This window comes from Bactrocera neohumeralis, chromosome 4 (assembly GCF_024586455.1).
Source record: "Bactrocera neohumeralis isolate Rockhampton chromosome 4, APGP_CSIRO_Bneo_wtdbg2-racon-allhic-juicebox.fasta_v2, whole genome shotgun sequence".
Lineage (NCBI taxonomy): Eukaryota > Metazoa > Arthropoda > Insecta > Diptera > Tephritidae > Bactrocera > Bactrocera neohumeralis.
Genome location: NC_065921.1, coordinates 31,242,965 through 31,261,949, shown reverse-complemented (window position 1 = coordinate 31,261,949; position 18,985 = coordinate 31,242,965). Strand labels below are relative to the sequence as shown.

The 18,985-nt window shown below is 33.4% G+C and overlaps 1 protein-coding gene across 2 annotated transcripts in view; it reads left to right on the top strand.

The window, feature by feature from the left end:
• The first annotated feature begins 12,842 nt into the window (after positions 1-12,842).
• The window catches only part of LOC126756561 (lysosome membrane protein 2), a 33,197-nt gene continuing 27,054 nt past the window's right edge, over positions 12,843-18,985 (top strand). Inside the window, exons 1-4 of one of the 2 annotated variants that reach the window (XM_050469720.1) lie at positions 12,843-13,111; positions 18,242-18,480; positions 18,569-18,660; positions 18,716-18,943. In XM_050469720.1, coding sequence (XP_050325677.1) covers positions 13,110-13,111; positions 18,242-18,480; positions 18,569-18,660; positions 18,716-18,943 — 561 coding nt within the window. In that variant the 5' untranslated portion in view covers positions 12,843-13,109. The remainder of the gene's footprint in view (positions 13,112-18,241; positions 18,481-18,568; positions 18,661-18,715; positions 18,944-18,985) is intronic. The other variant, XM_050469719.1, reaches the window with a different exon arrangement.

Below are 18,985 nucleotides of genomic sequence, written 5' to 3'. Positions count from 1 at the left end.
TTTTATTTTCTTGTTTTTTTTTTGTTTTTTAGACAAAAATATATAATGATTATGTAATATGTATCGCACAACTAAGTAAACACCTTGGTGTTACCATTCTTTGGATTTAAAAAAGTATCTCTTTCAAACAACTGTTCAAAAGTAAAGTTTTCGAGATACTTCCAATTTCTGCTACTGCTCGCCAACAATCCAATTAATAAATATAAATAAAATTGGGACATCTGTTTGTATTATTAAAATATCCCCTTTTTATGATATACCAAAATCACTGAATTTTGCTGACTTTGTTTCTTCCTGATAATCTCTGAAACGACTGGACCGTTGGCGGATACATAATATTGAAAGTGGGAGGCGGGCGAGCGCTCATTGTGCTGTCAAATTGATAACCAAATTAAGCTTTATCTAGCAACTCCGTGAATTTGATAAAAGACCTAATTATTTTCCATCGAGCTGCCCAATGTTTTTTAAGTTGAAGCAGAGGTGGACATATTAGCTCTCAGTGGCATTTTACACCGTTCGGACACGCGTGCACATTTTGAGGGCTAGATGAGGGGATCATCGCGCGCAAACATGAAGAGGAAATTGAGAGCAAGGTATTTTACCATTTCTTATTTACAAATGAGTGCGCGCCTATAAATATATGGGTAGTTGCACTGTGGGCAACAATTGTAAAAACCATTTTAAGTTTCCTTATAAATACCATAAATTTATAAAATGTAAGACAAATAATAGAAAGTATAATAAATCTTTCGCAGGATGTTCTTTGGTTAAAGTTCCAGCTGCTTTCAAAATGCTTTATTTAATGAAATCTCCATTGAAAAATGACTGGTTACCTAAAACTATTTTTAGTGCAATTGCATAGCTAATATGGATTGCACCGCTACTATCAACAGAACACTCCTTAAAGTACAATAATCTAGATAATACGAGTACCATATTTAGAACAACTTATTAACTTAAAAACCTCTGCTTTAATGTTGTCATAAGTTCATAAAAAATCGGTACGGGATTCACCTGTACCGATCATATTCTTCTATTGCCTTTGAATATTGTATTTCTTCATCTGAACATGTTTTTTACAAAGCAGACATTGTATGCTGCCAGAGCTTTCCTGACATAAATACTTTTCTTCCCATTCCACATTAAATGAATTAATTTTTCTTTTTAAATTTTGGACACTGTTCTCACGCGCTGATAACGTTTCTACACATTTAAATTATAATAACTTTAGTTTATGAACCACTGTTTCTTTAAACATATATTATATGTGTACTAATAATCCCATACCGCGCAAATATATTTTTATACTCTCGCAAAAAAGTTGCTAAAGAGAATATTATAGTTTTGTTCACATAACGGTTGTTTGTAAGTCCTAAAACGAAAAGAGTCAGATATAGGGTTATATATACCAAAGTGATCAGGGCGACGAGTAGAGTCGAAATCCGGATGTCTGTCTGTCCGTCCGTCCGTCTGTCCGTCCGTCCGTCCGTGCAAAATGCATTTATAAAAATTGAGATATCATGAAAAAACTTGGTACACAAAATTCCTTTTCCATAAGAAGGTTAAGTTTGAAGATGGGCAAAATCGGCCCACTGCCACGCCCACAAATTGGCGAAAACCTATAAAGTGTCATAACTAAGCCATAAATAAAGATATTAAAGTGAAATTTGGCACAAAGGATCGCATTAGGGAGGGGCATATTTGGACGTAATTTTTTTGGAAAAGTGGGCGTGGCCCCGCCCCCACTTAGTTTTTTTTACATATCTCGGAAACTACTATAGCTATGTCAACCAAACTCTACCGAGTCGTTTTCTTCAGGCATTTCCATATACAGTTTAAAAATGGAAGAAATCGGATAATAACCACGCCCACCTCCCATACAAAGGTTATGTTGAAAATCACTAAAAGTGTGTTAAGCGACTAACAAAAAACGTCAGAAACACTAAATTTTACGGAAGAAATTGCAGAAGGAAGCTGCACCCAGGCTATTTTTTAAAAATTGAAAATGGGCGTGGCCTCGCCCACTTATGGACCTATTATTATTTTAACCATATCTCAGGAACTACTCGACCGATTTCAATGAAATTCGGTATATAATATTTTCTTAACACCCTGATGACATGTACGAAATATAGGTGAAATCGGTTCACAACCACGCCTTCTTCCAATATAACGCTATTTTGAATTCCATCTGATGCCTTCTCTGTATAATATATATACATTTGGAACCAATGATGATAGCGGAATAAAACTTTACAAAAATACGGTATTTGAAAAATATGTAAATGACGTATAATGAAATCTCGATTATCACTTTATAATGCGAGAGTATAAAATGTTCGGTGACACCCGGAATATTATTATAGCCCTTTCTTACTTGTTACTTGATTACTTTTGATTTATTTGAAAATATGTGTTCCCTTTCTAAAGTGCGTATTATTATTTTAATACATTTCCAGAGGCAACTTAGATCTATAAAATTTAATAAAATAAATATAGAAAAAAACCTCAATTCTTTGTATATTTTGGTAAAATAACCAAACTGAAAAAGATCACAAATCATATATATTTATAAGCATTTTCATTAAATGGAACTGCAATGTGTTTAAAGAAAATATATATTATGGTCACAAGTATCTTTTCTTTTTTATATATGTGACCTGGTCTACGAAAAGGCAGCTAACGTGCGAAAACTAGTTTTCTGGGAAACAGCTGTTAAAAATAAACAACTCGTTTCGTCAGTTTCTCGTTATCTCATTAATTGTTCTCCTTTCCAGAGGCTTCAAGGACGTCCAGTAAGTGTTGTTTTTGGTCGGAATATTATTATAGTTCATCGCGTAAGTTGCTAGTGTTGAACATTTAAAAAAGTAACACTGAAGAAGTGACGTTTACTCTAATACCGCGCAGCTGCTGTTGTCTTGTTTTCATTCGTCTCTCTTTCCGGATGTTCTGTTATCTAATTTGTGTAAGTGTTTCTGTTGATTATCGTCTTCGCATTTCGCATGAAATGAAACATGAGTGTTGATGAGGAGTTCAGTGCCGTATACGGACAATATTTCCATGAAAAGGATGATGAAAACAATGAAGAGAGCGATTATGATGAAGACGAGGTATGTGTATCTCAGGCAGAAGATGATACCGAACAAACTTTTGTTAAGATTGACCTGTCTGTTGTTGAAGTAAAGGAGGAGGAGCTGGTAACAAAATAAAAACAAAGCAATTCGCAGACAGTGAAGAAGTGCAGTCCTTTAAGCTTCTGTTAAAACCTATCGATCCTGAAATGCCGAAAGTTATACAACCAGCCGGTTTATCTTTGGAACGTCAGTGGTACATCTATCACAATCTTCGCAGCTTAGTTTCGGATATATCTAAAGTAGATATTGTGGCTCCATTGCCGAAAGATTTGCCATCGAAGAAACGGAAGGCAAAAACTAGTGAAGATGTTCTCAAACCAGACGAGGAACCAGGTCCATCTTCCTCAGGATCAACACGTAAAAAGATCTCAAGGAAAACGACAACAAAGAAAAATACATAAACTACTCAGCATTATTATTTTTGGCCCATAATACGTTTTTCTAGTGTATAATCATGTCTTTATAGCTTATAATTCAATGTATTTTGTTCATTACAAAAAAATTATATTTTTTCATATTTTTACTCTTCTTTCTTTACATTTTTAGGGAACTTTCAAACAAGTTATGACTTTTTGGATTCTATCACGTGAAAAAGCATCTCATCTTCCATCCGAATCAACTAAAAAGTGAAAATTGATTTTTTGACACCTAAGCCCCCTTTCCGTAGACCAGGTCACATATGTAGGTACATATGTATGTATATAAAACTGCCTTGCATATGTACGTATAAAAGCCCACAACTTGAGAAAATATTTCCCAATTGTAACTAATATGAATTTTTACAATCAGCATCATCATCGTTAACAGTTCTATCACATATACATTAGTGTGAACAAAATAGGAACAACAATATGGTATTGCTTATTAAATAAAATTGTTTTTAGATAAAACTCCAATATATAATAATTTGCAGTCGTAATAAATGTTGGGTGTTTTAATTTAAATGCCCAAAAACTCTTATTTTGTTCGATCTGACCACAATGGAAAATGTTATAAATATTATTATTATTATTTTATTTTGAGTCGCTAACACACCGAAATAAGTTGGGCATCCCATTATCCCTGCATCAGAGATGCCCAATTCATTTCTCATTGGAAGTGAGAGAGCAATTGCTTAACGTCAAAACCTCCTGAACTTTGATAGCTGATCGAGCTCAGGAGGTTTTAACGATTAGCAATTGGAAATGAGCGATGGCCAGATTGAAATTTTAACAAAAAAAAAAATAAGTATGTAAACGGAGGGATTTGGTGCATTGTTCAAGACAACTAATAAAAAATGTAAAACATTGAAAATTAAAGAAAATGCGAAATTTAAATGTATTTGACGAAACATTTTGTAATGTCAAGCATCATAGTATTATTTTCAATGGACAATTATTAAAAACATTTATTTATTGAGAGCTAAAAAGCTTAAATCCTTTTATTGGGTATTGAAAGGTCAAAAGTTAGCTATTTTAACACTACCATAAAAATATTAAAATATTTTCTATATATTAATTAACCACAATATAGTAATTTTTATTCGTACTAAATGTTGGGTGTTTTAATTTAAATTTTGTCCAAAAAATTTTAAAAAACGCTTTTGTCCAATATTGGACATAATCCCTGCGAAAATGTCATCATCATCCGGTTTTTTCGCAAGCTCTGCATTCCGTCGAATCTGAGTACTTGTGTGCCAAATTTTATAAAGGCTGGCCATTCGCAAGGGTAGGTAGTCATCATGATGATCCCTACAATGTTATTAAGTTGATCCCTACAATGTTATTACCTACGAGTAGAAGTAGGAGCTTTTTGGTCTATCCACCATCGACACCACCTCAAATTAACTTTGTGGTATGCCCAATGTTGCTTGTTTTCCAAGACTTAAGGTGTTCCTCTAGGGTCCATTGCTTCAAAAAACCCTTGAAGGAGCTGAATGGTCTGGGGTAGCTCACGGGAATTGTGCTTTCAGCTGCTTCCGAGCGGGAGAGCTCATCTGCCTTTTCATTTCCTTCTATTCCTATGTATATGACCGGGTCCCCGTATGATGTTAGTAGAGTTACCTACTGAGAGTTTAGTTATAGCGTGCTTGCATAAATTAGCGCAATGAGACTTAAGGGGCGCCACAATTAATTTCACGAGCGTTTTTTATACCTTCCCCAATGTATATGGCTTATCTTAGCATGTGACTTAACCAGTCCAGCAAGTTCTGTTTAATGTTAAATGAGGTATAGACGACGATATAGCAACTAAGCGCTTTGGTAACTATTTCTTGGGAGAAAACGAGACCGTCATTTTGGCTGGGGGGTATGACAGGTTAGAAATCTATCGTATGTTACTGTGGGAAATGAGTATTTCGTAATATTTTTATAGAATCCTCCATGTTAAGTCCCCTGCACCATTGGCTGTCAACCATTAATGCGGTCTGCGTCATTCTTTCGACCACTTATGCTGTCTACTTGTCCACAGAAGCCACGAGTTGCGTTTTGCTTTTCTGAGTTTGTGTTTGTATTCATGAAATGATAAAGGTCTACAAGAGTTCTGTCTAAGGTTCATTAGTTCCCCATTCATCCATGGTTTGGCTGTGGTGGAATTCGCCCTTCGGAGGGAGAATGCTGTTGATAAGGCACCAATTATACATTTTGAGATTTTTCAACTGCTAAATTTATATCTGACATTTATCGGGTCAAGTAATGAGAGGGTACCGAACTGAGTTGGTTACATATGTGTTCCAATTTTATTTGGACCAATTCCTATACATCGTATCATATAAATTGATATTTAATTAAGTATATGAGAATAGAATCAACCAAATAATCGGAAGAATATTAAGGGTATGAGATATAGACCAAGGTCAAAACTAATTCGAATAAGAAGTCTACTAAATTTCATTGAAATATAACATACACATTTTGAGAATTAAGCTCTAGTATTTTAAATATTATACGATCACTTCATTTAGCTAAGACACTTCACTTACTGATCGATATATACTCAACCGGAAGTTTTAATTTCATATAGGTTATTAGGTATATGGGGGCTTGTATGAACTTCTACACATGACTCCATCCTCCGAATTACGAGCCTGGCATTACTTTATTATTCCTATGTTGCGGACGACAACCACGCATACTTCTTATTTATAACAAATTTAAATTTTGTAACAATCTTTCACTTAAATCAGCAAATATGGCTATGACGTATGCCAGCTCACGTCCAATAATAGTTAATTTCGGACCATAGCTTCATAAGTTCCCAGAATCGAATGTATAGAATCCAGTGGCCACATCTAAGTTGTTTTACCGAAAATATGATCTCAATTCATATTACTGAAACTCGGAGTGAATATTTTCTTGATAAGCATGTTCTCTTGTGTCCAAGGTTAAACTTACGAATTCTTAAAATGTAATTTTGCATATTTCGCATTTTGTTGCGACTAATTCCTTCGCACTGACAGACGTAAGTTTGTTGTAACTGAGTTATTGTTGACTAACTATTGTGAAGCTAAATAGTTGGCTGTACTAACATGAATACCTATCGGACAGTGTCCAGTTAGAACACTCACAATTTCGTCTAACTTTTACAACAGGGCAGAATTCCAGGGGAAAAATTAATAAGGGTCCATCGTACTTACAACAAAGGGGGTTGGCTGACAAATTTGAGATTGAATTCAGCGGCCACCTAAGGTAATGTTCGACCAAAAGGTCAAATATATCTGTACAGTTCAGGAGTAACTTCAACGGTTCCTCACTGGCTATGATCCATTCACCATCATCATTTCTTAGATCCCATAATGATAAAGGATTTTGCACAAGAATGCCAATAAACTTTGAGGATTGATGACAGTCTTTCGAAGGAGGTTCTCAATGAAGCTTTCTTAATTTTCTTTAACACGGATTTATAAATAACATGTCCTGCCTTATATAGGGTCCAATCGTAACTAAAGTCAACGCGGGTCAAGCAATTTGTATCGGTTAATTTACGAAGTTTCTCAATGAAATTCAGTGAACATTTTTTACTGGTAATAGTATGCAGTAATGGCAAGAATAGATAAAATCGGGTTAATATTAATCCTATCCCCCTATGCCAAACATAAATATATACAAGGTCTGTCGCAAAAAAAAAAAGAACTTTTTAAATATAACCGTTTCTGGTGGCGCCACCTATTGGTGGGTATATGAAATAAAAAGTTTGATCTCTTGTTGACATTTCGTAAAAATTGTAAGACAATTGGATAACTACAATCGATGTTATCGATCAAAAAGTGACAGCACCTTTTGGTCATCGGTCGTAAAATGCATTTTGAACAAAGAGCAAATATTAAATTTTGTTTTAAACTTGGGAAAACGTTTACTGAAACATTTCAAATGATGAAAAAAGTTTATGGTGTTCAGTGCCTATCCCGTAGTAATGTGCATGAGTGGTTTAAGCGATTCCAAGAAGATCGTGAGGACCTCTGTGACGATCAGAAGTCGGTCGTCTTCAGAAGTCAAAACTAAACACAATGCTGATTTGTTTTTACGATTCCGAGGGTATTGTACACCGGGAGTTCGTCCCACCTGGCCAAACGATTAATGCTGTGTTTTACCTTGGTGTTATGAAGCGTCTTTTGTCACGCATTCGTCGTGCTCGACCACAATACCGTGAGGCAGGGTCCTGGCGCCTGTTGCACGATAATGCGCCGTGTCATCACATTAACTCATATTAACCATTAATCACTCACCGTACTCACCTGATCTGGCACCCTGTGATTTTTACCTATTTGGAAAACTTCCTTTGCCCATGAAAGGACACTGGTTTCAGGACATTTCAGCTATCCAAAAGGCGACGACCGATATTCTCAAGAGCATTCAGAAAAATGCCTTAAACACTCATTTGAAATGCTAATTGACCGGGCTAAACGCTGTATCGAAGCACAAGGAAACTACTTTGAATAAAAAAATATAACTTTTGAAAACTATTAATTTTTTGTTGTTTTTTTAACAGTCCTGTTTCTTTTGCGACAGACCTTCTTTATCAAATTTCTGATAATTATACATATGTCGTAATAGCAAAAATTGTTTAAATCGTGTCAACTATACTAAGCTCCCATATACCCAATATAAGGATTTAAAACTTCCGGTTATCTTTATGCTGAATATATCGATTAATATGTAAGCTAAACGTAAAATAATGGATATATTTGGTGGTGGGTTTTCTTGATTTCTTGAAAGACGACCGTCAGAAAAGTGTTTGTGTACCGCTCAGAATTAACTGCTGGGTGCGGCTCATTTTGAAACACCCACACAGTCGACTGTTACTTACAGGGACACCTTATTCCAGTGTGAGAGCACCTCAAAATATCACTGGTTGCTTACTTTCGGGCTTATACGTATAAACCCACGATTTTTTACAATTTATGTCGACCAATCGAGGAGAGCCTATTTTTTGAGCGAACGACAAATAGTTGGGGTCCAACGTGAACATTTTTTTTCTACCATCAAATGTTAATGCTGAATGTATGCTGGTCTCACTAATGCCTATAGTTGTCTCTATTTCACGAAAGGTTCTCGATATAATCAAATTATTTGATCTAGATGAATATTTCAAGCTTTACTATAAAGTTGTGAGTTGTCAGCTTGCAACATTAGGGTTGCCAAAACCCGAAATACAAAAAGCAAGCTTCGAATAATGACTGGTCGATTTTTCCTCATACAGTAGAGGCCCGCTAATCCGGATCAATTAAAACAAAAAGCGAATGCAGTGAATAATAAACATGTGATCCGGATTAGAGAATACGGATAGAGAATGTCGGTCCGGATTACAAGGGACATAATAGAAATTTTGAGTTTTTTTATCCCTGTCCGGATTACAGTGGAATCCGGATTAGGCCATGTCCGGATTAGCGCTCCTCTACTGTATACCCAATATATTAAATTTATTAACTAGGTTGATTTTAATATCAATATTCCGGATATGTATGTATAGTAAAATATAGTACAGAGGGTAAGAGAGTCTATGACCTAAAATATAATTTAATAAGATACCAACATTATTGTAATTCCTTCATATTTTCGTCGAATAATGAATGTGGAATTCTGTCGCAATACAAAGTTTTGCCAACACCTGAAGGTGCGAGAGTTTAAATTGGAAATTAAGGGAGTACTCTCATGTGAACGCACATACATTTTACCACTTTTTAGGAAAACTGTTTTTATGCGACAACAAAATTCAATCATTTTAATTTTTTAATATATTTTTATATGTATTTTGAAATTTACAAAAAAAAAAAATTTTTTCGTTTTTTACATTTTTAATATATTTTTTTTTTAATCAAAGTAGTCCCCAACAAAAAAAGTAGTTCACTGGTCATCGTGATTGCGGCTGTTCATGTTGTCTGAATTAAAAAAAAAAATCTAATGGATTATTATTCAGTAGTTCTGCGGCTATCTTCCCTACCAAATATAATCCATTTCATTAAAAAAAACATGTGGAGCTTCAAAAAAAAAATCACGAAAATCGTATTTTTTTCGTTAAAAATCGTTTAAAAAGACATACATATGTACATATGTAAAGTTTAAAGCAATCGGTTGAATACTTTTTTTTTAGGATCATGACAGTTTCAGAAAATGATGATTCTGCGTTTAAAGTTTCAAGTTCATGGCGCCTGGTAGACAGTCAATCGGCGACTTGTGCTGTAACTTATCAAATACAATGAATTCCAAATTTTTCACAGTGTTTTCAATAGGTTTTACACACGAAGTTTTGAGAACACCCCTTAATTGTAAGTTTGCGCATAGTTTCGATAACGTTTTCCTTTCATGAATTTTCCGGAAAGAAGTCGATCATCGGATTTTGATTGATTTTTGGCAAATAATCGGTCACATGTTGGTCGTTTTGGGTCATCAATTTTTGCGGAACAAACCTGTTTTCCGACAAGTTTCGATGGCGATTTATGTCCACTTTTTGAAAACGTTGAAACCACTCGTGCACTCTGCTACGGGATAGGCAATCATCGCCATAAACTTGTTTCATCAATCGAAACGTTTCGGTAAAAGTTTTACCAGTTTTAAAACAAAATTTAATGTTGGCTCTTTGTTCGAAGCTCATTTTCGCACCGATAACACAAACATACTGTCACTTAAAACGCAATAACTTCACTTCCAATCAATGAAATGTCATAAAATTCTCACTGGACAATCGATAAAGATGGTAGATTCTAACGCACTAGTCGACATATAGATGGCGCCAAAGTCCTGTTTACTTTGGAATACACCTTGTAGAACGACTTAAAGCTTTATTTTGGCTACAACTTTCTAACTTTTGCCAATTGTATAACATAAAACTTATTAAATAGATCTATGGGTATATTAATCAAATTAATCAAATGGTATAAGAATGAGATTTTTAACTAGCGAGGTCAGAAATATAGTTAGTAAACACAACCGTTTCAGTAGTTTCACCAGCTCGTTCGTAATCTCTTACAAGTTCAAAAATTAGAAAAAAATAGTTCAAAAAAAGGAGGTCACCTAGATCAGACGAGCTCAAAAAATTTAACTCAGGAGCCATACAACAACCACATGACAATAACGAAAACACTTTGACTAATTTAGTGCTTAGTTATGGCCGTTTTTGTAAGAAACACGTACCAAGTTTCATCAAAATATCTCAATTTTTACTCAAATTATCGCTTGCACTCGTCTCGTCATTCTGATCATTTATATACATGTACATACGAGGTGTGCCGAAAAAGTATCGCGAATTTTGTGTTTTTTCAAAAATTATTTATTTATTCATGAATATCTATTTTGTCCCCTTCAAAGTAATCCCCAAGTAAAAAGTCACTCATGTGCAGTACATCTGTATGTACATATTTAAAAAATATTATATACTATATTTAAGTTCATCAATGCTATCGCACCCAAAAACATATAGACGCCTACCATATGCACAATGTAATTGTTATATTCGACCACAGCAAATAACAGACAGACTAAACTTAATATACTAACGCTCTTTGCCAACCTGCTCAAATAATCCGTTAGTATTTTTATGCAACTTGTTGAAAACAAAAAATTTTATTGCAATTAATTATTCAAAGATACTAATCAAAATTGATTTTAGTTGTAATTTCATATGACATGAATTTTTATATCAGTGCTGTGTTCAGGACTATAGCACTTTTCAAATAGGTCTCGATGATAAGAAACTCTTTTGAGCTGGGTTCAATAACATGAATCCGAAACAGTATACAATATACATATCTACAAACATATGTGTGTGTGCATAATATTTAATAGTAATATTATATATGTTCATAATAGTTACCCAGCAGGACACGTATGTAGTAAGTTATTAGGTAAATACGAGTTCGTAAGACAGAAAATTGTATTCTAAAGTAACAAGAAGTATATACTTATGTATGTACCTTGAATAATTACCGCCAATGTTAATTATAGCTGTCGGATGAATTGTGGACCATTTTTAACTGGGAGGTACCACTTAGTGGAGGTGCTGTGCAATCTTTTATTCCGATACATACTAGAAATTGGAAAGTAGTTGAGTAGTTGCTGGAATATTGGATTTGACGTAAAACGAAGTGTTGCGACACCCATTCTTTACCATATGACATGCATTTTTTCCGTACCATCTCTAATGAATAATACAAATAGTAAGTTTTATCAAAATATTTAAATTTTTACACAAGTTAACGCTTATTTCGTGATAACTCAATATCTATCTCGATTAATTTTAGTTGTTACAAACAACAGTTAGTTGAACAATCTATTATAATTTATGCAACATGTTGCGAGAGCATAAAATATTATGTTACATTTAAATGAAGGCTCGTTAAAGTCCCGCGTTTATTAGACTTTATTCTATTTGTTCAAAGTGATGCCTTCATGACTTCTGTAAAAGAATATTAAAAATGGACGATATTCAAATAGCTTTAGGTTTAATAATATAAATATTTAACTAAAGTTTTACATTGTGAATTGCACTTAAGAATATTTCCACAGACACTGTTTTTATTAGCTTTTCATTTAACGCATAAATGATGACTTTACCAGTGGCTTTTCTGCATAACCTAGAACGTTTGATACACTGTCAAACAGTTATGTGTGTTCGTATAACTGTCCAATATGTCACGATTTGTACCTTGTGTCATTGTTTCGTAGGACTTCACCGTACTGGTATTTTATGTGGAAAAAATTATAGTTGGCTGACTAGTTAGGCTTGTAGAAACTGTTTGAACGAAGTTTGACTGTTCGATTTGATTATCTTTTATAAATGTAAAATCTGTTTTGAAACAATATTTTCTTGCTTTAGAGTTTCAAGATGTCAAGTTTGGCAGGATAGTTCACATTTAATTTTTCGCCACTGTTCAAACCGCAATGACATCTATAAGATATAACTGAATATTTTAAATTTATAAAAAAAAAATCTATTTTAGGCATACATTTCACAAAGAAAGATGTGTGTTCACATTCGTATTTAATACTTCACAATAAATATTACTTCCTTTTTCACCTTATCTACGAACTGAACAAGTATTCTGTTATGGGTTGGAAATATACATACGCATGTATAAAAATAAGAATGAATACTTGCACAGCCATGTATATATACATATATAGTTCATACACACTTCATTCAAACATTTGTATGTGTGTGCACAAAAATGAGCTGCGTTATCAGCTCGCTAAACTTTGGGCTTAATCTTAATCCAGTGTCATGTCTTTAGTCAGTTGTCGTTCGAATCTTAGCAGTTACTAAGCACGGTTCAAATAAGGCAAACAACTTGAAATTCTTAGTGACCTTATCTACATATTTGGTTGATATAATAATATAAAATTAATTGCATAAATAATATCTCACGTATAACTTAATAATGCTTAAAAGTCTTCAAAAGGAAGAGGGATTATTTATTAGTGAACTTTAATAGTATTCCAACCTATTAATAAAACCGATATCTGCGAAAAGCTCTTTGTATATATATTTTGCTAAAGTTAAAGTATGTAAGTAAAAGTTAACTAAAAATTATGTAAAAATTTTTAAAAGCTTATAAGTAAAATCACGAATCAGTTATATAAGCTTACGTCGTTAGCACGAAAAGATTAAAATGTCAAAAATATTTTTATCAATAACGTCAAAAACAACTGTTTTGCTCTGGCTTGGTGTGCAATGTGTTTTTGAGTGACAACTGAATACGAATAGATTACGAAAAGACCAAAATCATCAAAACGTAAATGAGAAAATTAGAGAAAAACATAAAAACAAATAATTTGACAGTAACGATTAAAAATATTTCCGTATGATGAAGCACGTTTTCTACTAACCAAACATTATATAAATATAATTGAATCATTGAAATATATAATAACATAATAGAGTGACGCTCTTTACGAACTCTCCCTTAAAAAAATTATATAAACAAACATAATAACCGATTTTCTTCGTTCCGATAAATAAAAAACCGTCTTCACCCGAAAAGGATTAATATACTATTTATATTACATATACGTAGGTTGCTATATATATTTCTGGCCTAATAATGTAAATAGGCATATTTATCAACGAAAATGGTTTTTTTTGTTTTATTTTTTTTTTTTAATTTTTTTTTTTTTTTTTTGTTTTGTCGATTGCTGTTTTGTTTCGGGCTCATACGCATAGATCCATGATTCGTCACCTGTGACGATCTTACAAACAAAGCGATCGTATTTTTTCAGCATTTCTTTACACCAATCCACACGAGCCTTTTTTTGAGCGATTGTCAAATTGTGCGGGATCCAACGAGAACAAACCTTTTTTACGGCCAGGTGTTCATGCAATATCGAATATATGCTGGTGGGAGAAATGCATAGGCATGCCTCTATCTGAAGGTACATATGTTACATGACGGTCTTGCATTTAGACGACCTTCACGGAATTCGTCTTTGAGCGAGCGTCGGCCACGATTGAATTCGTTGTACCGGTTTTTCACAGTGCTATAGGATGGTGCTTCATAGCCATACAAAGATTTTAGTTCAGCGATGCACTCTTGTCGTGATAATCCACGTCGAAAGTTGTGAAAAATGATCGCACGAAAATGTTCACGAGTTAATTCCATTTTTTGGCCGAGATGAATTTTTTAATTCCCTGCAAATAAAACAATTCACGATTAAATGACAAAACGTTCTGAGTGATGTTATGCTAAAAAATGTCAAACTTTCCAATGGAAATGTCAGATCGCACCTGGCAACACTTTGTGTTGCCCTAGGCCAGAATATATATAGCAGCCCTCGTATATATATATAATAAGTGAGAAATATTCTGGAATAATATTTTCAGTACCGAGAAAATGTTTCTACATTTTGTTTTAAACCTTCACAAAAATACGAAAATACAACAAAATCAATAAAATCTTTAGTGTTTTGTTTTCTAATTTATTTGTAAACAAATGTTTTAGTTTTGCTTGTTTCGCAAAAATAAGTTGTTCATGTGCTCTTAGTACGTTACGCTTTTATTACGTTTCTGGAAATTTGTGGATTTTCTTCCATAAGAATTGGGCCGACTCAGCGACCAAGAATGATTAAGACAATTTTTGATACTTTGTGCTGATGTCAAACGTATTTAAGTGGTTCTGTATTTTTTGCATTTATGGTTGTTGAAATCCGATGCAAAAACGACTCTTTTTTGTGTCGTTGTAGCAGCATTTCAACGTCTATTTGCTTCAATTCATATGACACCCAATTTCCTTGAGTCTGCCTTTAAGCATTTTGAAATGGCTGAGAAATACTTCCAACTCTAGTATTCAAACATTTGTCAGTTAGAGCATGTTCACCATAAACTTCCACCAACTACGATGACTTCCGACATACATATGTTTTCTACATACTTGTATTAAAGTAAAGAAGAACAACTTTCCTCAAAAACACTTTTTCACGCACACAAGCTAAAAAACGAAAAGCGGAGTATTCTCTTGATCTTCCTAAAAAAAACTGATGAAGCCATATTAAAACTGCTTACCCCAAAAAATAGTTCGCGGCAATTATCAGCAACAATTTATTGTAAAATCGGAAGCAAAAAACAATTTTACCATTAAACTTTTAAATAATAAGATACACAAGGTAAACACTTTCTACATAGAAGACTAGACAGATGCATATCAAAAGCATTTTCGGGTAGGAATATCTTGGTACATTTGAAAATAAGCAAACACGCCCAATTAGAGTTTTTGCAAAAAATTTCGATTATTAATGACCTAAAAGAACAAGGATTAAATGTACTGAGAGCTGCCAATCGGCTTCAATGGACAACTAAAACTCTGCTCGACATGTTTCTGGTAACGTTCGATTCCATGGAGAACATAAAAAAGACTTACGAAACCAAAACTATAACAAATTTAATTGTTTCCATTGAACCGGTAAAACTGCCTAAGACACAATGCAAACATTGCCAGTCATTTGGCCACACACAAAACTATTGTGTCAAACAACCAAGATGCGTTAAGTGCGCCGATAAGCATAAGACATCTGAATGTTCAAAACCAGAGAAACAGCTGTACCTGTGGCGAAGCACATCCAGCCAACTATCGGGAGTGCCTTGTTGCCAAAGAATTATAAAAAAAACAATTGGCCACAAAAATGGTGATCGTCTAGCCCAGAAGGTAGAAGGCCCTGTAGATTTCAGAACAAAAAACAACTGACCTCATCAACAAGTTCCTAAAATTATAGCTGAAACATCAAAAATCTACTTTTGCTAACGTTTAAAAAGCAAGTAATAATGATAATATATCCAATGACAGCATTTTATCACAGATCTTACAGAAACTCAGCAAACAAAACGAATTCAACTCGCTTATACAAGCTTGAAACATATCTTTTTAATACCAAAGATGTCTAAATCAATTAAAATATGTTTACACAAGGTCTTTCGCAAAAGAAACAGAACTTTTTAAATATAACTGTTTCTGGTGGCGCCCACCTATTGGTGGGTATATGAAATAAAAAGTTTGATCTCTTGTTGACATTACGTAAAAATTTAAGACAATTGGATAACTACAATCGATGTTATCGATCAAAAAGTGACAGCAGCTTTTGGTCATCGGTCGTAAAATGCATTTTGAACAAAGAGCAAATATTAAATTTTGTTTTAAACTTGGGAAAACGTTTACTAAAACATTTCAAATGATGAAAAAAGTTTATGGTGATCAGCACCTATCCCGTAGTAATGTGCATGAGTGGTTTAAGCGATTCCAAGAAGCTCGTGAGGACCTCTGTGACGATCAGAAGTCGGTCGTCTTCAGAAGTCAAAAATAAAGACAATGCTGATTTGTTTTTACGATTCCGAGGGTATTGTACACCGAGAGTTCGTCCCACCTGGCCAAACGATTAATGCTGTGTTTTACCTTGGTGTTATGAAGCGTCTTTTGTCACGCATTCGTCGTGCTCGACCACAATACCGTGAGACAGGGTCCTGGCGCCTGTTGCACGATAATGCGCCGTGTCATCGGTCGACGCTTGTCACTGATTTTTTAACAAAAAATTCCATATTAAGCATTAATCACTCACCCTACTCAACTGATCTGGCACCCTGTGATTTTTACCTATTTGGAAAACATCATTTGCCCATGAAAGGACACTGGGTTCAGGACATTTCAGCTATGCAAAAGGCGACGACCGATATTCTCAAGAGCATTCCGAAAAATGACCTTAAACACTCATTTGAAATGCTAATTGACCGGGCTAAACGCTGTATCGAAGCACAAGGAAACTACTTTGAATAAAAAAATATAACTTTTGAAAAATATTAATTTTTTGTTGTTTTTTTAACAGTCCTGTTTCTTTTGCGACAGACTTTGTAGACTTGAAATGAGTTAATCAAACATGAGAATGAAATCGAAATTGCATTGAAATCGGATAATGTGGACGTGTGTACGATATCGGAGGCACATTTTATTTCACAAGCCTATTTTAAAATTAAAAACTATGAAACTTGCCATACAATTCATACTAGCAATTGCGACCGCGGCGGAAGTGCAATATTGATTAAAAATACGATTAAAAATACGATTAAACATTTCGAGGAAGAAAAACTTGCAACTGATAACATTCAAGCTGCTACTGTGACTATTTACGGAGTTAAAAGTCAACTCTCCAATTTTTTCACTGCATATCTTTTATTTAAATAAAAAATTAACTTATTTAAACTAGATATTAAACTTAATTAATATCTTAAAAATATAATTAATATGTAATATTCATGCAATCAAATTTCAATGAATTATTAACGATAAAAATATATATTTGTAATTCTAGAATATTTTAAAAAATTAGCTATACTAGAAATATGAATGTGTAAATAAAATGTAAAGCTGCTGATGTTTACCAAATATCACTTTTGCCTTCCACCTATAATATAAATATGTATGTATAAGGAAGTTAAAATAAATTTGTTGAAAGTTGTGTAAATTATTTTTCATATAGCAAAGCATAAATTGTAGATACACAAGTACATAATTACATATGTTTTTCCTATTAATTACAATGACCATATTTATGTACAATATCGAAAGGTATTACGCAATATACTTGACTTTTTACCAGTATACCAATATTAACGCATCAGAATTTCTATGATATGAAATGATTTCTTTCTTTTTAGATTGCTTTTTTCTTTGCTTGCTTTTAATTCTATAAAACAACAAAATAAAATAATTTTTATTTAACAAACAAATATTGGCCATTTTTGATTGAAAATGTTGGTACCGTTCTCTTTTCTACTCAACATTTCCGCATAACGGTATTTTAAGATGCTTTTAATATGGATATTTTCAACTTTTTCTTACTTTAGGGTTCTCCATTCCCCACACATTGGTTACAAACGTCACCCCTGAAATATTATGATGAACGACTTAGTGACATCAAACATGTTCTTTCCAGTCACCTATCAAACATGTTACAGACATGTTTTCAATATAATTAAATTATATTTTCCAACTAACTAAAATATTATTTTCATGAGTACAAACCAGTAAAAGATACTTCAAACTTCAGAAGAATCACCTTCAACATATGTAGAAATCTCCTTACAACATAAAAAAGCTATCAACAAATTTCCAACATAAGCTGACTAAATTTCTATATTTCTATACTTTATAATTGCAGGCAGATAATAGATCACCAAGAAAGTCACGAAATCCTCGCTAATGATGAAACCGTTAAAGAACATTCAATAAACTGTAACAACAGTCAAACGAGATCGCTAAGTAGGAAAAGTTCTTTAAATGTAAGTAGAAACTCTAGTAAAGAAAATGTAGTGCAAAAACAACATTTAGTCGCTACCGTTTTTGAACTAACTGGAATTCAAGAAAAGGAAGGGTCCAAAGAATTCGGAACGTTAATACGTAAGTTCTTAACATTGAGTAAATTCATTTAACTTCCTAAATTTAATACTCATAAGCGTATATTAATTATTTGTGTTTCTTTCTTTAGTATTGGGCGTAATGTTGTTACTTTTCATAATAAGTATCACAGGATTTTTTATCATGTGGTTTACAGAATATTATAACGACACGATGCTTTCGGTAATGGTTACTAAAAATATTTTTGCAAAAACTTTAACGCATCTTTTAATTTCAGCAAATAATTTTAAAAAATGATTCCGAAAGCACAAGAAATTGGATGAATCCAAATCCAAAATATGACACTCTACTTAAAGTACACATATTCAACTACACAAACATTGACAAATATTTCGCTGGAGTCGACGATAAAATTAAAGTTGAGGACATTGGTCCACTAACATATAAGGAACATACAACAAAAGTAAACGTTTCGTTTAATAAAAATTACACTGTAACATTTAGGGTAAGTTCGCATATATTTTATTAACAGTTTCTGAAATTTTAA